General features: G+C 49.9%; 1 protein-coding gene across 1 annotated transcript in view; it reads left to right on the top strand.

The window, feature by feature from the left end:
• The window catches only part of LOC140200632 (dynein heavy chain domain-containing protein 1), a 234,934-nt gene that overhangs the window by 208,289 nt on the left and 5,641 nt on the right, over window positions 1-21,004 (top strand). Inside the window, exons 37-42 of the mRNA XM_072264203.1 lie at window positions 8,532-8,706; window positions 11,151-11,309; window positions 13,309-13,513; window positions 14,370-14,461; window positions 16,878-17,024; window positions 18,367-19,004. Of these exons, the coding sequence (XP_072120304.1) occupies window positions 8,532-8,706; window positions 11,151-11,309; window positions 13,309-13,513; window positions 14,370-14,461; window positions 16,878-17,024; window positions 18,367-19,004 (1,416 nt within the window). The remainder of the gene's footprint in view (window positions 1-8,531; window positions 8,707-11,150; window positions 11,310-13,308; window positions 13,514-14,369; window positions 14,462-16,877; window positions 17,025-18,366; window positions 19,005-21,004) is intronic.

Genomic DNA, 21,004 nt, shown 5'->3' on the forward strand with positions numbered 1-21,004 from the left:
CTTTGAAGAAGTAACAAGCAGGATAGACAAAGGAGAATTGGTTGATGTTGTGTACTTGGATTTTCAGAAGGCCTTTGACAAGGTGCCACACATGAGGCTGCTTAACTGGCTACAAGCCCATGGTATTACTGGAAAGATTCTAATATGGATAAAGCAGTGGCTGATTGGCAGGAGGCAAAGAGTGGGAATAATGGGAGCCCTTTCTGTTTGGCTGCGGTACCTAGTCATGTTCCACAGGGGTCTGTTTGGGACCAGATCTTTGTATGTTATATATCAATAACTTGGGATGACAGCATTGATGGCTTTGTTGCAAAGTTTGCAAACGATACAAAGATAGGTGGAGGGGTAGGTAGTTTTAAGGAAGTAGAGAGGCTGCAGAAGGACTGAGACAGATTAGGAGAATGGGCGAAGAAGTGGCAGATGCAATGCAGTGTCAGGAAATGTATGGTCATGCACATTGATAGAAGAAATTAAAGGGTTGACTATTTTCTAAATGGAGAGAAAATTCAAAAATCTGAGGCACAAAGGGATTTGGGAGTCCTTGTGCTTAAAGGTTAATCTGCGGGTTGAGTCTGTGCTCAAGAAGGCAAATGCAATGTTAGCATTCATTTCAAGACATAGGAGCAGAATTGGGCCATTCAAACCATCAAGTCTGCTTCGTCATTCCATCATGGTTGATCCTGGTTCCCACTCAACCCCATACACCTGCCTTTTCACCCTATCCTTTGATGCCCCGACCGATCAGGAATCAATCAACTTCCACTTTAAATATACCCACGGACTTGGCCTCCACCGCAGTCTATGGCAGAGCATTCCGCAGATTCACTACTCTCTGGTTTAAAAAAATTCCTCCTTCCCTCTGTTCTAAAGGGTTGCCTCTCAATTTTGGGGCTGTGCCCTCTAGTTCTGGATACCCCCACCGTAGGAGACATCCTCTCCACATCCACCTTATCTACATTCGGTAAGTCTCAATGAGATCCCCCACTATTCTTCTAAATTCCATAAGACCATAAGACAAAGGAGCAGAAGCAGGCCATTCGGCTCATCGAGTCTGCTCCGCCACTTTATCATGAGCTGATCCATTTTCTCCTATTTAGTCCCACTCCCCTGCCTTCTCACCATAACCTTTGATGCCCTGGCTACTCAGATACCTATCAATCTCTGCCTTAAATACACCCAATGACTTGGCCTCCACTGCTGCCCGTGACAACAAATTCCATAGATTCACCACCCTCTGACTAAAAAAATTTCTTTGCATTTCTGTTCTGAAAGGGCGCCCTTCAATCCTTAAGTCATGCCCTCTCGTACTACACTCCCCCATCATGGGAAACAACTTTGCCACATCCACTCTGTCCATGCCTTTCAACATTCGAAATGTTTCTATGAGGTCTCCCCTCATTCTTCTAAACTCCAAGGAATACAGTCCAAGAGTGGACAAACGTTCCTCATATGTTAACCCTCTCATTCCTGGAATCATTCTAGTGAATCTTCTCTGTACCCTCTCCAATGTCAGCACATCCTTTCTTAAATAAGGAGACCAAAACTGCCCACAGTACTCCAAGTGAGGTCTCACCAGCACCTTATAGAGCTTTCCAGTCAGTACAGGCCGAAAGCTGCCACATGTTAACCCCCTTCACTCTGGAATCATCCTCGTGAACCTCCTCTGGACTCTCTCTAATAACAATACATCCTTTCTGTGATAAGGGGCCCAAAAGTGTTAACAATACTCAAAGTGTGGCCTGACTAGTTTCTTAAAAAGTTTCAGCATTATCTCCTTGCTTTTATATTCTATTCCCCTTGAAATAAATGCCAACATTGCATTTGCCTTCTTTACCACAGTCACAGCGTGTAAATTAACCTTCTGGGGGTCTTGCATGAGGACTCCAAAGTCCCTCTGCATCTCTGATGTTTGAATTTTCTCCCCATTTAGATAATAACCTGCACTATTGTTCCTTTTACTAAAATGCATTTCCCAACACTGTATTCCATCTGCCATTTTTTTGCTCCTTCTTCCAATTTGTCCAAGTCCTGCGACAATCGCATTGCTTCCTCAGCACTACCTACCCCTCCACCTATCTTTGTATCATCCGCAAATTTTGCCACAAAACCATCAATTCCATCATCCAAATCATTGACAAACAATGTGAAAAGTAGCGATTCTAATACTGACCCCTGAGGAACACCACTATTCACTGGCAGCCAACCAAAAAAATCCCCTTTATTTCCACTCACTGCCTCCTGCCTGTCAGCTATTTCTCTATCCATACCAGCAAGTTCCCTGTAATGCCATCGGATTTTATCTTGTTAAGCAGCCTCATGTGAGGCACCTTATCAAATGCCTTCTGAAAATCCTCTCCTTTGTCCAACCTGCTGGTTACTTCCTCAAAGAACTCTACCAGATTTGTCAGGCAAGATTTCCCTTCACAGAAAAAATGCTGATTTTATCCATGACTTATTTTATCATAGTCTCCAAGTACCCCTAAGCCGATGAGGTTAGATTAACTGGCCTCTAATTTCCTTTCTTTTGCCTTCCTTCCTTCAGAAAGAGTGGAGTGACATGTGCAATGTTCCAGTCCTCCAGGACCATGCCAGAATCAAGTGATTCTTGATGCATCCGTTATCTCTTCAGCAACCTCTCTCAGGACTCTGGGATGTAGTCTCTCTCTGGGATCTGGTCCAGGTGACTTATCCACCTTAAGACCTTTGAGTTTGCCCAGCACTTTTTCCTTTGTAATAGCAATGGCACTCACTCCTGCTCCCCGACACTCACGGACCTCTGGCACCTTGCTAGTGTCTTCCACAGTGTAGACCAATGCAAAGTACTTCTTAAATTCATCTGCCATTTCTTTGTCCCCATTACTACCTCACCAGCATCATTTTCCAGTGGTCTGATATCAACTGTACCTCCCTTTTACTCTTTATATAACTGAAAAAGTGTTTAGTATCTTGTCATTAGGACGAAGTTATGGAGCACTTGGTGACACAGGACAAGAGAGGACAAAGTCATCGTGGTTTCCTTAAGGGAAAATCTTGCCCAATTAACCTGTTGGAATTCTTTGAGGAGATTACAAGTAGGTTACATAGATGCAGTGGATGTTGTATATTTGGCCTTTCAAACGGCCTTTGACAAGGTGCCACACATGAGGCTGCTTAGCAAGTTAAGAGCCCATGGTATTACAGGAAAGTTACTAACATGGTTAGAGCATTGGCTGGTAGGAGGCAGTGACTGGGAATAAAAGGATCCTTTTCTGGTTGGCTGCCAGTGACTAGTGGTGTTCCACAGGGGTTGGTGTTGGGACCACTACTTTTTATGCTGTATATAACTGATTTAGATGATGGAATAGATGGCTTTGTTACAAGTTTGCAGCTGATATGAAGATTGGTGGAGGAGCAGGTAGTGTTGAGGAAACAGGTAGGATGCAGAAGGACTTAGACAGATCAGGAGAATGGGCAAGAAAGTAACAAATGAAATACAATGTTGGAAAATGCATGGTCATGCACTTTGTCATAGTCATACTTTATTGATCCTGGGGGAAATTGGTTTTCGTTACAGTTGCACCATAAATAATAAATGGTAATAGAACCATAAATAGTTAAATAGTAATATGTAAATTATTTATGCAGGAAATAAGTCCAGGACCAGCCTATCGGCTCAGGGTGTCTGACCCTCCAAGGGAGGAGTTGTAAAGTTTGATGGCCGCAGGCAGGAATGACTTCCTATGACGCTCTGTGTTGCATCTCGGTGGAATGAGTCTCTGGCTGAATGTACTCCAGTGCCCAACCAGTACATTATATAGTGGATGGGAGACATTGTCCAAGATGGCATGCAACTTGGACAGCATCCTCTTTTCAGACACCACTGTGAGAGAGTCCAGTTCCATCCCCACAACATCACTGGCCTTACGAATGAATTTGCTGATTCTGTTGGTGTCTGCTACCCTCAGCCTGCTGCCCCAGCACACAACAGCAAACATGATAGCACTGGCCACCACAGACTCGTAGAACATCCTCAGCATCGTCCGGCAGATGTTAAAGGACCTCAGTCTCCTCAGGAAATAGAGATGGCTCTGACCCTTCTTGTAGACAGCCTCAGTGTTCTTTGACCAGTCCAGTTTATTGTCAATTGTTAGTAGAAATAAATGTGCAGACTATTTTCTAAATGGGGGAGAAAATCCGAAAATCTGATATTCAAAGGGACTTGTGCAGAACACCCTAAAGGTTAACTTGCAGGTTGAGACAGTGGTGAGGAAGGCAAATGCAATGTTAGCATTCATTTCAAGAGGTCTAGAATACAACAGCAAGGATGTGATGCTGAGGTTTTATAAGGCACTGGTGAAGCCTCACCTTGAGTATTGTGAACAGTTTTGGGCTCCTCCTCTAAGGAAAGATGTGCTGGCATTGGAGAGGGTTCAGAGGAGGTTCACAAGGATGATTCCAGGAATAACAGGGTCATCATACGGGAATGTTTGATGGCCCTGGGTCTGTACTCGCTGGAATTTAGAAGGATGAGGGGGATCTCATTGAAACCTTCCGAATGTTGAAAAGCTGAGACAGAGTAGATGTTTCCCATGGTGGTGGAGTCTAGGACAAGAGGGCACAGCCTTACAATAGAGGGGCATCCATTTAAAACAGAAATGCAAAAAAATTTTTTTCACCAGAGAGTGGTACATTTCTGGAATTTGTTACCAGAGGCAGCTGTGGAGGCCTGGTCATTGGGTGTATTTAAGTCAGAACTTGATAGGTTCTTGATTGAACACAGCCAGGAAATGGGGTTGGGGGGGGGGGCAGAACAATGGGTCAGTCATTGTTGAATGGTGGAGCAGACTCGATGGGCCAAATGGCCTAATTCTGCTCCTATGTCTTATAGTCTTTATATTATTGGCTAGTTTGCCCTCATATTTCATCTTTTCCCTTCTTAAAGCTTTTCTGTTGCCTTTTGTTGTATTTTAAAAACTTTCTGATCAGCCAACTTCCCACTCACTTTAGTTCCCTTACATGTCCTTTCATTGGCTTTTATGCAGTCCTTAACATCCCTTGTCAGCCACAGTTGCCTACACTGTCATTTGAGAACTACTACTTCTGTGGGACATATCTATCCTGCGCCTTGTGAACTATTCCCAAAAACTTCAGCCATCTCTGCTTTGCCATCATCCCCGCCAGTATCCTCCTCCAATCCACCTGGGCAAGCTCCTCTCTCATGCCTCTGTAATTCCCTTCATTCCATTGCATTACTGATACATGTGAGTTGTGCTTCTCCCTCTCAAACTGCAATATGAATTCAATCGTATTACGATTACTGTCTCCTCAGGCTTCCTTTACATTGAGCTCCCTAATAAAATCTGGATTATTACAAAACACCCAATCTAAGATAGCCTTTCCCCTGGTAGGCTCAAACACAAGCTACTCTAAAAAGCCATCTTGTAGGCATTCAGCAGATTCCCTCTCTTGCAATCTGACATGAGCCCGATTTTCCAAATCTCCTTGCACATTGAGGCCCCCATTACAATTGTGACATTACTCTTATTATATGCCTTTTACAGCTCCCTTTGCAATCTCAACCCCACATCTTGGTTACTATCAGGGGGCCTATTTATGATTCCCATAATGGCGTTTTCACCCTTGCAGTTTCTTAACACCACCGCCTATGCCTATCTGCCTGTCCCTTTGACGTCAAGCTCCTAACCATGGCCTTCATTCAGCCACAACTCAGTGATGCCTTCAATGTCATACCAACCAATCTCTAATTGTGCCACGAGTTTGTCCTCCTTATTCCGAACGCTATGCACATTTAAATACGGCACCTTCAGTCCTGCATTCTTCACCCTTTTGAATTTTGCCTCCGTGGTACAATTTAACTCTTTGCTCTGTCTGCATTTGTACCCAATCATTGGCTTGTCCTTCCTTACATTCACGTTACACCCATCATCTACTTGTAAACCCGCTGGCTCATCCTCAGCTCCATCATCCTGGTTCCCAACCCCCTGCCATATTAGTTTAAACCACTCCCAACAGCCCTAGTAAACCTGCCCGCAAGAATATTGGTCCCCTTGGAGTCAAGTGCAACCCGTCCCTTTTATACAGGACACACCTGCCCCAGAAGAGGTCCCAACTGTACAGAAATCTGAATCCCTGCCCCCGCTCCAATTCTTCAGCCACGCATTTATCTGCCACCTCATTCTATTCCTATCCTCACTGGCACGTGATACAGGCAGTAATCCCGAGATCACTATCCTTGAGGTCCTGCTTCTCAGCTTCCTTCCTAACTCGCTGTAGTCTGTTTTCAGGCCCTCCTCCCTTTTCCTACCTATGTCATTGGTACCAATATGTACCACGACCTCTGACTGCTCACCCTCCCTTTTCAGGATATTGTGGACACATTCAGAAGCATCTCGGACCCTGGCACCTGAGAGGCAAACTACCATCCGTGTTTCTTTCTTGCGTCCACAGAATCACCTGTCTGACCCACTATCTATAGAGTCACCTATCACTGCTGCCCTCCTCTTCCATTCCCTACCCTTCTGAGCCACAGGGCCAGACTCTGTGCCAGAGGCACGGCCACTGTTGCTTCCCCCAGGTAGGTAGTCTCCCCAAATAGTACTCACAATGGAGTACTTATTGTTGAGGGAGATGGCCACAGGGGTGCTCTCTACTATCTGATGCTCTCCCTTCCCTCTCCTGACAGTCACCCATTTATCTATCTCCTGTAGCCTCCCTGTAGCTCCTGTCTATGCTACACGCTGGAGGAACTCAGCAGGTCAGGCAGCATCCATGGAAATGAACAGTCTATCACTGCCTCACTTTCCCTAACAAGCCGAAAGTCATCAAGCTGTCGCTCCAGTTCCCTAACTCGGTCTTAAAGGAACTGCAGCTCGATGCACCTGGCGCAGGTGTGGCCATCAGGAAGGCTGGGAGTCCCCTGGATATCCCAATCTGACACCCAGAACAGAATACTGCCTCTTAGACATACCGCCATTCTCTCAAGATTTAAATAGAAACAAGAAATAAGGAATGAACTTAGCTGCTTACTTTGCCTCTGCCTGTTCTCGCTGAAGCCCTACTGAGCCAAAGCCTTACCACTCTGACTCAGACCACTCTGATGATGACCACTCCACTAGACATCACTCATCACTCCACTAGACAGTCCCCCTGTCTTATGGGGACTGGGTTTTGAAGCTGTTTGCCGGACTTGTACCGAACACCTACTGCATCTGCGCAGTACTCCTATCTAATTCTGCTCCTTTTTCTTATGGTCTTACAATATAAGGTGTTACGTACCTTGTAACTGGGTTGCCAAACCAGCAGAAATGGACCATTTAGTTGGAGTCTGGATTACTGGAACTAAGAAAGTTTTATTAAAGAAATAAGTAACACAGTACTCTTATAATAAGGATATAAATGCAACAGGTTAGCAATGATAAAGACACATGTGCACAGAACTAGGATAATAGGATCAATCAAGCTCTATCGCAGTCTAGGGGTAAAATGATCGGTCTCAAGTGACTCAGAGTTCAGTTCAGTTTAGTTCAGTTCGCAGTAATCGCTGTTGTGCCGTTGGGGAGAGAGAATGAATATGCAAATTCTCGATTCAAACAGACCTTGATGTTCCTCGCAGTTAGCTTTCGGGCGAGCCCTTTGTAATGTCTTCTGAGGTCACCGACTGTGACCCTCCGTTCCGGATACGATCGTTCTTCTGCGGTGAACCCGGCACCCAGGCAAGGGCGGACACACACACCAGGTTCCCGCCGATCGTACCTTTTCACCCTGTGCGTCTATGGTCGGTTCTGTGACTAGACCTCCAAAACTTCCACCAACTTGTGGGGGCACACCGCTTCCAGGGTCTCGTTATCTCGTGGTGTCGTGGTGTGTCACTTGCCTTAGCGAACCTGTTCCTTTTATCCCCCTGCTGGGGTATCGCCTGTCCATCAAACTTCAAACAGTTCAGGTTCAAAGCAACCGGTCTGACAATACTCAGAACTATGTCTCTTTTCGTTAATCTCTCTCCTCTCTCTCTTATTAGCATTTTGAATGTTTCCCCATTGTCTCTCTCTTATCTCTCTTATCGGCATCAATCTTCTAATAACTTGGTCTTTTGTCACAAAGGCAATTGGAGAAAAGCACTGGGGGGGGGGGTATGTCAGAGTTATTTTTACACAGGGTGCATGGAACGCCCTGCCAGGGGTGGTGGTAGAGGCTGATACATTCGGGACATTTAAGGAACTCTTAGATAGGCACATGGATGATAGAAAAACGTAGGGTTGTGTGGGAGGGGAGGGAAGGGTTAGATTTATCTTGGAGTAGGTTAAAAGGTTGGCACAACATTGTGGGCCGAAGGACCCGTACTATGTTCAATGTAATCCCTTCCCCGGGTTTTATATGATCCGCGTCTGTTCTGAATCCCAAGCGGCTCGCTTACCCCAACACTCGGTCCTCTGCTTGACGTGTGCCGGGGCAGGGTGGCGTAATTTTGATTTGCAGCTGAGCTCCTACAACACTGGAAAGTCACTGCGGGGGCTCGTCCGCCTGCGTTTCAGAACAAAGTGCGAATCATTTCTCTGGGATCGGACGATCAGACGGAAGAAATTCTCCGAGAGATGCGGGTGGCAATGAGCAAAGGCCGCTGGCTGGTGTTGAACAACTGTCACCTCCTGCGGCACTGGGATCAGCGTCTCATCACCAACTTCACTCACATTGTCACCGCCTTTGAAGGTGAGTGTGTCCTGTAGACCGTTCCATCCAAGAGAGTACCCAATGCCCACTCCCGCCGGGCAAAACCCGGAACAGCCACTCCAAAACATTGAGGCTCCCTCTACACCCTCCCATCACACACTCCCGGGGTCAGTCACAGAGTGAAGCTCCCTCCACACTGTCCCATCACACACTCTAGGGTCAGTCACAGAGTGAAGCTCCCTCCACACTGTCCCATCACACACTCTAGGGTCAATCACAGAGTGAAGCTTCCTCCACACTCCCAGGGTCAGACACAGAGTGAAGCTCCCTCCACACCGCCCCATCACACACTCCCGGGGTCAGACACAGAGTGAAGCTCCCTCCACACTGTCCCATCACACACTCTAGGGTCAATCACAGAGTGAAGCTTCCTCCACACTCCCAGGGTCAGACACAGAGTGAAGCTCCCTCCACACCGCCCCATCACACACTCCCGGGGTCAGACACAGAGTGAAGCTCCCTCCACACTGTCCCATCACACACTCTAGGGTCAATCACAGAGTGAAGCTCCCTCCACACTGTCCCATCACACACTCCCAGGGTCAATCACAGAGTGAAGCTTCCTCCACACTCCCAGGGTCAGACACAGAGTGAAGCTCCCTCCACACCGCCCCATCACACACTCCTGGGGTCAGACACAGAGTGAAGCTCCCTCCACACTGTCCCGTCACACATCTCCGGGATCAGTCACAGAGTGAAGCTACCACTACACTCCCCCATCACACACACCAGCGGTCAGGATCTTGGCGATTGTAGTGATGACTTACAGCGGACTGAAAAGCTTGAGCGTGTAGATATTAAAGAAGAGGATGTGCTGGAACTTTTGGAAAGCATCAAGTTGGATAAGACACCGGGACTGGTCGGGATGTACCCCAGGCTACTGTGGGAGGTGAGGGAGGAGATTGCTGAGCCTCTGGCGATGATCTTTGCATCATCAGTGAGGACGGCAGAGGTTCTGGAGAATTGGAGGGTTGCAGATGTTGTTCCCTTATTCAAGAGAGAGTAGAGATAGCCCTGGAAGTTATAGACCAGTGAGTCTTACTTCAGTAGCTGGTAAGTTGATAGAAAAGATCTTGAGAGGCAGGATTTATGAACATTTGGAGAGGCATAATATGATTAGGAACAGTCAGCATTGCTTTGTCAAAGGCAGGTCATGCCTTACGAGCCTGATTGAATTTTTCAGGATGTGACCAGTGGTGTGCCTCAGGGATCTGTTCTGGGACCGCTTCGCTGCGTGATTCTTATAAATGACCTGGATGAAGAAGTGGAGGGATGGGTTGGTAAATTTGCTGATGACACAAAGGTTGGGAGTGTTGTGGATAGTGTGAAGGTCTGTCAGAGTTTACAGCGGGACATTGATAGGATGCAAAACTGGGCTGAGAAGTGGCAGATGGAGTTCAACCTAGATAAGTGTGAAGTGGTTTATTTTGGTAGATCAAATATGATGGCAGAATATAGCATTAATGGTAAGACTCTTGGCAGTGTGGAGGATCAGAGGGATCTTGGAGTCCGAGTCCATCGGACACTCAAAGCAGCTGCGCAGGTTGACTCTGTGGTTAAGAAGGCATATGGTGCATTGGCCTTCATCAGTCGTCGGATTGAGTTCAAGAGCCAAGAGGTAATGTTACCGCTATACAGGACTCTGATCAGACCCCACTTGGAGTACTGTGCTCAGTTCTGGTTGCCTCACTACAGGAAGGATGTGGAAACCATAGAAAGAGTGCAGAGGAGATTTCCAAGGATGTTGCCTGGATTGGGGAGCATGCCTTATGAGAATAGGTTGAGTGAACTCGGCCTTTTTTCCTTGGAGCGACGGAGAATGAGAGGTAACCTGATAGAGGTGTATAAGATGATGAGAGGCATTGATCATGTGGATAGTCAGAGGCTTCTTCCCAGGGCTGAAATGGCTAGCATGAGAGGGCATCGTTTTAAGGTGCTTGGAAGTAGGTACAGAGGAGATGTCAGGGGTAAGTGTTTTTTTATGCAGAGAGTGGTGAGTGCGTGGAATAGGCTGTTAGTGACGGTGGTGGAGGCGGATACGATAGGGTCTATTAAGAGACTCCTGGATAGGTACATGGAGCTTAGAAAAATAGAGGGCTATGGGTAACCTTAGGTAATTTCTAAAGTAAATACATGTTCGGCACAGCTTTGTGGGCCAGAGGGACCTGTATTGTGCTGTATTGTTCTATGTTTCTATACAGAATGAAGCTCCCACTACTCTGTCCCATCACACACTCCCGGGATCAGATACAGAGTGAAGCTCCCTCTACACTGTCCCATCAGAGTCCCAGCGTCAGATACGGGGTGAAGCTCGGTCCACACCATCCAGTCACACACTCCCGGGCCGGTAGCGCCTTAACTTACATACGGTAACTGGACGGACTGTGAAACATCAACGACTGATACATTTTTCTTCCTCCAAGTCATCAAAGTGGCTGGGCCCTCGGCTCTGAGGGGGGGAGATACCTGTGAGGAATCAGGAAAAGCTGTCCCAACGATGGTGACAGAATCGGGGGAGAGAATCCACTCAGATTTCCGTCTCTGGTTCACCTGCCGGAATGAAACGGATTGCTCTGTGCCCGGTGAGTGTGGGCGGGCAGGTGGGTGTGTGTGTGTGTGTGAGTGTGAGAGTGTGTGTGTGTGCGGGGGGGCTCTGTGTGTGTGTGTGTGTGTGTGTGTGTGTGTGAGAGAGAGAGAGAGAGACTGTGTGTGTGTATGTGTGCGGGGGGGGCTCTGTGTGTGTGTGTGTGTGTGTGTGACTGTGTGTGACTGTGTGAGTCATAGTCATACTTTATTGATCGCGGGGGAAATTGGTTTTCGTTACAGTTGCACCATCTCGGTGGAATGAGTCTCTGGCTGAATGTACTCCTGTGCCCACCCAGTACATTATGTAGTGGATGGGAGACATTGTCCAAGATGGCATGCAACTTGGACAGCATCCTCTTTTCAGACACCACCGTCAGAGAGTCCAGTTCCATCCCCGCAACATCACTGGCCTTACGAAATAGTTTGTTGATTCTGTTGGTGTCTGCTACCCTCAGCCTGCTGCCCCAGCATACAACAGCAAACATGATAGCACTGGCCACCACAGACTCGTAGAACATCCTAGCATCGTCTGGCGGATGTTAAAGGACCTCAGTCTCCTCAGGAAATAGAGATGTCTCTGACCCTTCTTGTAGACAGCCTCAGTGTTCTTTGACCAGTCCAGTTTATTGTCAATTCGTATCCCCAGGTATTTGTAATCCTCCACCATGTCCACACTGACCCCCTGGATGTAAACAGGGGTCACCGGTACCTTAGCTCTCCTCAGGTCTACCTACAGCTCCTTGAGTCTTTTTCACATTAAGCTGCAGATAATTCTGCTCACACCATGTGACAAAGTTTTCTACCATAGCCCTTGCTGATGCATCCAACTATGGCAGAATCATCCGAAAACTTCTGAAGATGACAAGACTCTGTGCAGTAGTTGAAGTTCGAGGTGTAAATGGTGAAGAGAAAGGGAGACAAGACATTCCCCTGTAGAGCCCCAGTGCTGCTGATCACTCTGTCGGACACACAGTGTTGCAAGCACACGTACTGTGGTCTGCCAGTCAGGTAATCAAGAATCCATGACACCAGGAAAGCATCCACCTGCATCGCTGTCAGCTTCTCCCCCAGCAGAGCAGGGCAGATGGTGTTGAACGCACTGGAGAAGTCAAAAAACGTGACCCTCACAGTGCTCGCTGGCTTGTCCAGGTGGGCGTAGACAGGGTTCAGCAGGTAGACAATGGCATCCTCAACTCCTGGTTGGGGCTGGTATGCGAACTGGAGGGGATCTAAGTGTGGCCTGACCATAGGCCGGAGCAGCTCCAGAACAAATCTCTCCAGGGTCTTCATGATGTGGGAGGTCAATGCCACCGGTCTGTAGTCATTGAGGCCGCTGGGGCGCGGTGTCTTCGGCACAGGGACGAGGCAGGACGTCTTCCACAGTACAGGAACCCTCTGGAGCCTCGAGCTCATGTTGAATACGTGGCGAAGTACTCCACATAGCTGAGGGGCACAGGCTTTGAGCACCCTTGTACTGACACCATCCGGTCCTGCAGCCTTGCTTGGGTTGAGATGTTTCAGCTGTCTCCTCACCTGTTCAGCCGTGAAGCCCACCATGGTGGTTTTGTATGGGGAAGGGGTATAGTCATAAGAGCAGGATGGGGGACTGTGAGAAGGGGTAGGAGGAGAGAGTGGAATACGTGTTGGCTGGGGGCCAACAACAGACGACTCATGTGTGGAATGGGCGGGGGCCACAATGTCAAATCTGTTAAAGAACAGGTTAAGTTCATTGGCCCTGTCCACACTGCCTTGTGTGGTGGTGCGGTGTTGTAGATCTTAGCAGGAAACCCAACAAAATATCAGCCAGACCCTGGGTCCCAGCACTGACCGTGTCCGTGACCGGTATTTGCGGTCGGTCACCATGTGCCTCAGTGAGGTCAGTGTCGGGGCACCTATCTGTGGGGGTTACTTCTGATTTCAAACCCAGCTTGCCACCCCCATCCCCCCAACATGTGTCGGAAGATTGAGCTTGGGACTGGTGTGCTTGTGTTGCAGGAGTGATCTGCCGGTACACGGGGAAGCTGGTGATCGAGACTCCATCGACGCTGCGGAGCACACTGATATGCACCCATACCCAAGCGCAGAGTGAGCAGAGAGAGCGGAAACACTCCGAGGCCATGAGTCTCCTCGCCGTCCTGCACGCCGTCCTCCTCCATCGCCAGCACTACAGCCTCTGGACACAGGCTCGCTCCTACCGCTGGTGAGTGCCTCGCTTGCCCGGCACTGGGACGACATCAGGCCGTCTGACAGGGCGCAGGTTCAGGGTGAAGGGTGAAAGGTGAAATATTTAAGGGGATAACAGCACTGAGAGGGTGGTGAGAGTGAGGGACTTCTTCAACTGTTAAGAGAAGTTCAGATAGGTACATGGATGGGAGGGGGAAGGAGGGCTAAGGTCCGTGTGCAGGTCAATAAATTTGGCATGGACTAGATGGGTTGAAGGGCCTGGTTCTATGTTGTAGTGTTCTACGATTATTAACAGTCCTTGACTGTCTGACGGCAGGATGGAAGGGTGGAACAGAGCTGGAATTCAGCCTCTGTAACATGAAGTCTGGTTCGTCAAACACCCCTGAAGGACCGTGACCCGTCTCAGTCACACAGTCCCACTGCACAGAAACAAGTCGTTCAGCTTTCCTCACGAATCCTACTTCCCGAATTTACCAGATTTCAGCACAAGTTGTCTGCATGTTACTCCGTGTCTGCCTCCACCCTCCCTGGTTTTACCTGCTTGACATCCGACACCACTACCCCCCCCCACCCATTCAATCCACCGATCACCCACTGCACCCGTCTCCACGCACCTCCCTCCCATCCCCACACACCCCCTGTTCCCAGACCCCCCCACCGACACCACACACCACCCCTCGGCCCGTCAATCACCACCCCCCCCACCGCTCGGCCCACCATTCACCCACTGGCCCCATCTCAGGGTATGGAGGATATGGTGCCGGTGCAGGTTGATGCGAGTAGGCAGTCTAAATGGTTTTAGCATGGAATAGATGGGCCAAAGGGTCTGTTTTGATGCTGTACTTCTCTCTGACTCTCTGACTCTGTGACAGGACACAGGCCGATCTCTTCGCTGCCCTTGATATTCAGCGGAAGTTGCAGGCGACCTGGGGTAATTCAGAGATCCTGCTCGAGCACCTTGTAGGTGAGAAAAAGACGGTTGTCCATTTCACCACCCCGAATTCCCTGCTACACAAGGTGTGTCTAAGACATGAGATTCTGCAGATGCTGGAAATCCAGAGCAACACACAGAAAATGCTGGAGGAAATGCTGCAGGCAGTGTCCGTGGAAGGGAATAAACAGTCGACATTTTAGTACAAGACCCTTCTGTTCATTTGGATGCTTCCTGACCTGCTGTGTTAGAGCATTACAGCACAGTACAGCCTCTTCGGCCCACAAAGCCTTTTAAGCTTCTCTGAGATCAAGCCCTTACCTCCTATGTAGGCCTCCATTCTTTGAGGAGGTGACCAGGCATATAGATGAGGGTAGTGCAGTGGATGTGATCTATATGGATTTTAGTAAGGCATTTGACAAGGTTCCACGCGGTAGGCTTATTCAGAAAGTTAGAAGGTATGGGATCCAGGGAAGTTTGGCCAGGTGGATTCAGAATTGGCTTGCCTGCAGAAGGCAGAGGATGGTGGTGGAGAGAGTACATTCAGATTGGAGGATTATGACTAGTGGTGTCCCACAAGGATCTGTTCTGGGACCTCTACTTTTCGTGATTTTTATTAACGACCTGGATGTGGGGGTAGAAGGGTGGGTTGGCAAGTTTGCAGATGACACAAAGGTTGGTGGTGTTGTAGGTAGTGTAGAGGATTGTCAAAGATTGCAGGGAGACATTGATAGAATGCAGAAGTGGGCTGAGAAGTGGCAGATGGAGCTCAACCCGGAGAAGTGTGAGGTGGTACACTTTGGAAGGACAAACTCCAAGGCAGAGTACAAAGTAAATGGCAGGATATTTGGTAGTGTGGAGGAGCAGAGAGATCTCGGGGTAGATGTCCACAGATCCCTGAAATTGCCTCACAGGTGGATAGGGTAGTTAAGAAAGCTTATGGGGTGTTAGCTTTCATAAGTCGAGGTATAGAGTTTAAGAGTCGCGATGTAATGTTGCAGCTCTATAAAACTCTGGTTAGGCCACACTTGGAGTACTATGTCCAGTTCTGGTCACCTCACTATAGGAAGGATGTGGAAGCGTTGGAAAGGGTACAGAGGAGATTTACCAGGATGCTGCCTGGTTTAGAAAGTATGCATTATGATCAGAGGTTAAGGGAGCTAGGGCTTTACTCTCTGGAGAGAAGGAGAATGAGAGGAGACATGATAGAGGTGTACAAGATAATAAGAGGAATAGATAGAGTGGATAGCCAGCGCCTCTTCCCCAGGGCACCACTGCTCAATACAAGAGGACATGGCTTTAAGGTAAGGGGTGGGAAGTTCAAGGGTGATATTAGAGGAAGGTTTTTTACTCAGAGAGTGGTTGGTGCGTGGAATGCACTGCCTGAGTCAGTGGTGGAGGCAGATACACTAGTGAAGTTTAAGAGACTACCAGACAGGTATATGGGAGGCAGGGTTTGAGGGTTGGCACAAAATTGTGAGCCGAAGGGCCTGTACTGTGCTGTACTATTCTATGTTCTATTTTGATATTATCCATTTGCCAATCTAAGAGCATCTTAAATGTCCTAATGCGTCTGCCTCACCCCGGCAGGGTGTTCCACGCACCATTATTTTGTGTAAATGCCTACCTCTAACATCCCCCCCCCAATACTTTCCTCCAATCACTTTTAAATTATGTCTTCTCATATAAGCCATGTCCACCCCGGGAAAAAGTCCATAAGTTTGGCTGCCCAGTCTGCCCGTGCATCATATCATCTTGTGCGATTGTCTGTCTTATCCAACTAACATGGACACCTCTGTCAGGGACATTTTAAAGTGGAAAAGCTGTCACACTGGGTCACTTCCTCTCTCTTGAGCTCAGAAGTCTGGCTCCAGCAGTAGATGACCATGTCCTTCGCTCCCCACAGTGCATTGCAGAATTGCCCTCCTGGCCATTGGATCCCACTGTAGATCTCATCCACTCAGTCTGCCAGAGGTGACTTTGCATGCTAGGACAGACATCTTGTACACCTCTCATCTTCTTTCACTCCAAAGAGAAAAGCCCGAGCTCGCTCAACCTCTCCTCACATGACATGCTCTCTAATCCAAGCAGCATCCTGGTAAATCTCCTCTGCACTCTCTCTAAAGCTCCCACATCCTTCCTATAATGAGGTGACCAGAACTGAACACAATATTCCAAGTGTGGTCTAACCAGAGTTTTATAGAGCTGTGACATTCCCTCACGGCTCAATCTCCCAGCCGGTGAGTCCGCCAGCACTTTTTGCTCAGGAGGTAGGTCTGAACTACAATTACCAGTGTGGTGTGCACACAGCAAAATGAGAAGGTAATCATGTTGTTTGAGGGCCTGACATCATCCAGCGCTCTTAGGAGAATCCGGTTTCTTATTCTGGCTGGAGCAGTGTCTGGATGCGGTCTCATTGCTCCCTCACCTGAGGGCTTTCTCTCTGCAGAGCTGGCTGTATATTCGGGTCATCTGTTGGACACAGGGGATGAGGAAGCCTTGAGGAGCGTAATCAACCACTGTCTGAGAACCAGTGGCCAGACCGGCTCCAGCAAAGGGATCTGCAACCTCGTCAGCCATCTCAGCGGCTCCACAGGTATGGAGTCCCGGTCTCTCCTCACCCTCAACTTGCAGCAAACCCCATAACCCCACTTCCTCCTGCCCACTGACAGAGGGATTCACTGCCTCATCAGCCTCTGCGGGGAGGGAGTTCTCCATCTTGCTCACTCCCACCTTCCCCCATCCAAAGAAATTCAAAATGGCAACTCTATCAACCACTGGCCAAGAACACTACATACAGGAGAGAAGGAGGGTGTAACGAGGGGGGACAGAGGGAGGGGGAGGGCAGCAAAGTGGGATGGAGGGAGGGAGGAAAGGAGGGAGGGAGGGGAGGGGGTTGGAGGGAGCGGAAGGGGAGGAGGGGGGATGGGAAGGGGAGAGGGACGGAGGGGAGGGGTAGGGAGTGAGTGAGGGGAGGAGAGGAAGGGGAAGGAGTGAGTGAGAGGGGAAGGGGAAGGAGTGAGTGAGGGGGGAAGGGGAAGGGGAGTGAGTGAGGGGAGGAGGGGAAGGGGAGTGAGTGAGGGGAGGAGGGGAAGGGGGAGTGAGTGAGTGAGGGGAGGAGGGGAAGGGGAAGGAGTGAGTGAGGGGAGGAGGGGAAGGGGAAGGAGTGAGTGAGGGGAGGAGGGGAAGGGGAAGGAGTGAGTGAGGGGAAGGGGAAGGAGTGAGTGAGGGGAAGAGGATGGAGTGAGTGAGGGGAGGAGGATGGTGAGGGGAGGGGTAGGGAGTGAGGGGAGGGGAAGGAGTGAGTGAGGGGAGGAGGGGAAGGGGGAAGGAATGTGAGGGGAGGAGGGGAGGGGGATTGAGTGAGTGAGGGGAGAGAATGAGGGGAGGAGGGACAGGGGGAATGAGGGAGGGGAGTGAGGGAGGGGTCAGCTGCTCTCTGCATCGCAACCTGGCTCCCAGAAACTGCAGTTTATGCAGTTCAACACGTTCAGAGCACCTTCAGCCCATCTCCCCACACCCACCTCCCCCCACCCAGCACCCTCCCCACACCTCACCTCCCCCCACCCAGCACCCCCCCCACACCTCACCCCCCCCACCTCACCCCCCCACACCCATCTCACCCCCCCCCCCCACACACCCATCTCACTTCCCTTCACCAATCCCAGCTAGTACAATAATAGACCCTCCACTCTCACTATCCTGGAAACCCCCCCCCCCTCGGTGAACAGAGTGGGCATTGCCCTCAGAGAGGGTATTGCCCTCAGGGTGGGTAGCGCCCCAGAGTGGGTATTCCCTCAGAGTGGGCATTGCCCTCAGGGTGGGTATTGCCTCACGGCCTGGGGACAGAGAACCCCATGGGTGACTGGCGGGATGGAGTGATCCTGGGGACGCACAGCTCGGACCAAGCTCTCTCTCTGCTCTCCCTCCACCCACAGGCGAGCTGACTCGAGCGGACATCGAGCAGATGCCGAACCGCCTGGAGACGGCGGCGGTCGGGATTGGCGACGGCTTCAAACGGCGGCTGCTGAAGGAGCGCGCCGCCGACATCAGCCGCATCATCGACCAATCGCAGGCGCCGGTGGCGAGCGGAGGCGTGGGCACGGGCACGAGCAGGATCAGCGCGTGCCTGGCTAGGCTCCTGAGACTCTGCGTCCCGGCGGGGGCGACACGGGAGACGGGGAATACGGAACCGCTCCGGCGCTTCCTGCTGCGGGAATGGCGCTGCCTCCAGATGCGAATTTGTCGCAGCGTGTGCGCGCTGAGTCACGCCCTGGAAGAGCTGGAGGGAGCGCGCGTCTGCAGCGCGGGCACGCGGCAGCTGTATGAGGCGCTGGAGGAGGGCTACGTTCCCCGCAGCTGGTGGCCGGGAGCGCGCACTCGCGCCCCGCTCCCGCTTTGGCTGCGGTACGTGGAGTCCGCGGTCCGCTTGCTCCACGAGTACCTGTACGGCCCCATACCCGCCGCCTACAAGCTGTCTGCCTTCTGCCGGCCGCGCGCCTTCCTCTTCTCCATCCTGCAGCAGCGTGCCCGCGAGGAGCAGCGCGCCCTCGACGCTTACCGTGTCCGCGCACAGGTGGGTACCGGCGGGGCCGCTGGACCGCGATCCGACCCCAGCACCGTCCGACGAGCCAGTAGACCCTCCCTCCCGAGCTAACTCGCCCCAACCATTTATATTTAAGACCATCAGTCAAAGGAGCTGAATTAAACGATTCAGACATCGAGTCTGTTCCGCTCTTCCATCCCGGCCGATTCATTAATTCTCTCAACCTTGTAACCTTGATTGGTTATTCAAGAACCCATCAACCTTCGCTTTAAATATACCCAATGGTGGAGAAGACGCGATCGTCCAAATAGCCCTAATTCTGTTGCTATGCAGAAGAATTCCGTGCGGAATGGCCTCGCAGCTGACAGCTCTGTGCACAGCAGGGAAGGATAGGGTTGAGAGGAGACGCAACACACAGATAGAAAATGCAATATAAAACAGCACACTGCATGAATAGTTCATTCGGCCCATCATGTGCCGATCTAAATACATAAGTAATCAGATGGCCAACTAAATTAATCCCTTCTTCCTATACAAAGTCTGTATCCTGAAATTTGCATTCATGCATTCATCTGTTAAATTGGCAGTGTTCCTGGCCGGGTACATTTTCAATTCCTGTGGTCAGTGAGAGTTCCCAGAGACGTGAGCAGTTTCCCTGGTCTCCCACATCCTCCAGCAGCACCAGATAACTGTCTTGACTGCCACCAGCCTCCAGTGAAAAGTAACAGATCTTGTTTTATCTGAGCAAACAACAGGAATTCTGCAGATGCTGGAAATTCAAGCAACACAAATAAAAGTTGCTGGTGAACGCAGCAGGCCAGGCAGCATCTCTAGGAAGAGGTGCAGTCGACGTTTCAGGCCAAGACCCTTCGTCAGGACTAACTGAAGGAAGAGTGAGTAAGGGATTTGAAAGTTGGAGGGGGAGGGGGAGATCCAAAATGATAGGAGAAGACAGGAGGGGGAGGGTTGGAGCCAAGAGCTGGACAGGTGATAGGCAAAAGGGGATACGAGAGGATCATGGGACAGGAGGTCCGGGAAGAAAGACAAGGTGGGGGGGGGACCCAGAGGATGGGCAAGGGGTATAGTCAGAGGGACAGAGGGAGAAAAAAGTGAGAGAAAGAATGTGTGTATAAAAATAAGTAACAGATGGGGTACGAGGGGGAGGTGGGGCATTAGCGGAAGTTAGAGAAGTCGATGTTCATGCCATCAGGTTGGAGGCTACCCAGACGGAATATAAGGTGTTGTTCCTCCAACCTGAATGTGGCTTCATCTTTACAGTAGAGGAGGCCGTGGATAGACATGTCAGAATGGGAATGGGATGTGGAATTAAAATGTGTGGCCACTGGGAGATCCTGCTTTCTCTGGCGGACAGAGCGTAGGTGTTCAGCAAAGCGGTCTCCCAGTCTACTGTAAAGATGAAGCCACATTCAGGTTGGAGGAACAACACCTTATATTCCGTCTGGGTAGCCTCCAACCTGATGGCATGAACATCGACTTCTCTAACTTCCGCTAGTGCCCCACCTCCCCCTCGTACCCCATCTGTTACTTATTTTTATACACACATTCTTTCTCTCACTTTTTTCTCCCTCTGTCCCTCTGACTATACCCCTTGCCCATCCTCTGGGTTCCCCCCCCCCTTGTTTTTCTTCCTGGACCTCCTGTCCCATGATCCTCTCGTATCCCTTTTGCCTATCACCTGTCCAGCTCTTGGCTCCATCCCTCCCCCTCCTGTCTTCTCCTATCATTTTGGATCTCCCCCTCCCCCTCCAACTTTCAAATCTCTTACTAACTCTTCCTTCAGTTAGTCCTGACGAAGGGTCTCGGCCTGAAACGTCGACTGCATCTCTTCCTAGAGATGCTGCCTGGCCTGCTGCGTTCACCAGCAACCTTTATGTGTGTTGCTTGTTTTATCTGAGCTTTGCTCAGCCTTGGAACAGAAATGAGGAATTTCTTTAGCCAAAGAGAGGTGAATCTGAGGAATTCATTGCCACAGACAGCTGTGAAGGTCAAATCTTTGGGCATACTTAAAG

This window comes from Mobula birostris, chromosome 7 (genome assembly GCF_030028105.1).
Source record: "Mobula birostris isolate sMobBir1 chromosome 7, sMobBir1.hap1, whole genome shotgun sequence".
NCBI lineage: Eukaryota > Metazoa > Chordata > Chondrichthyes > Myliobatiformes > Myliobatidae > Mobula > Mobula birostris.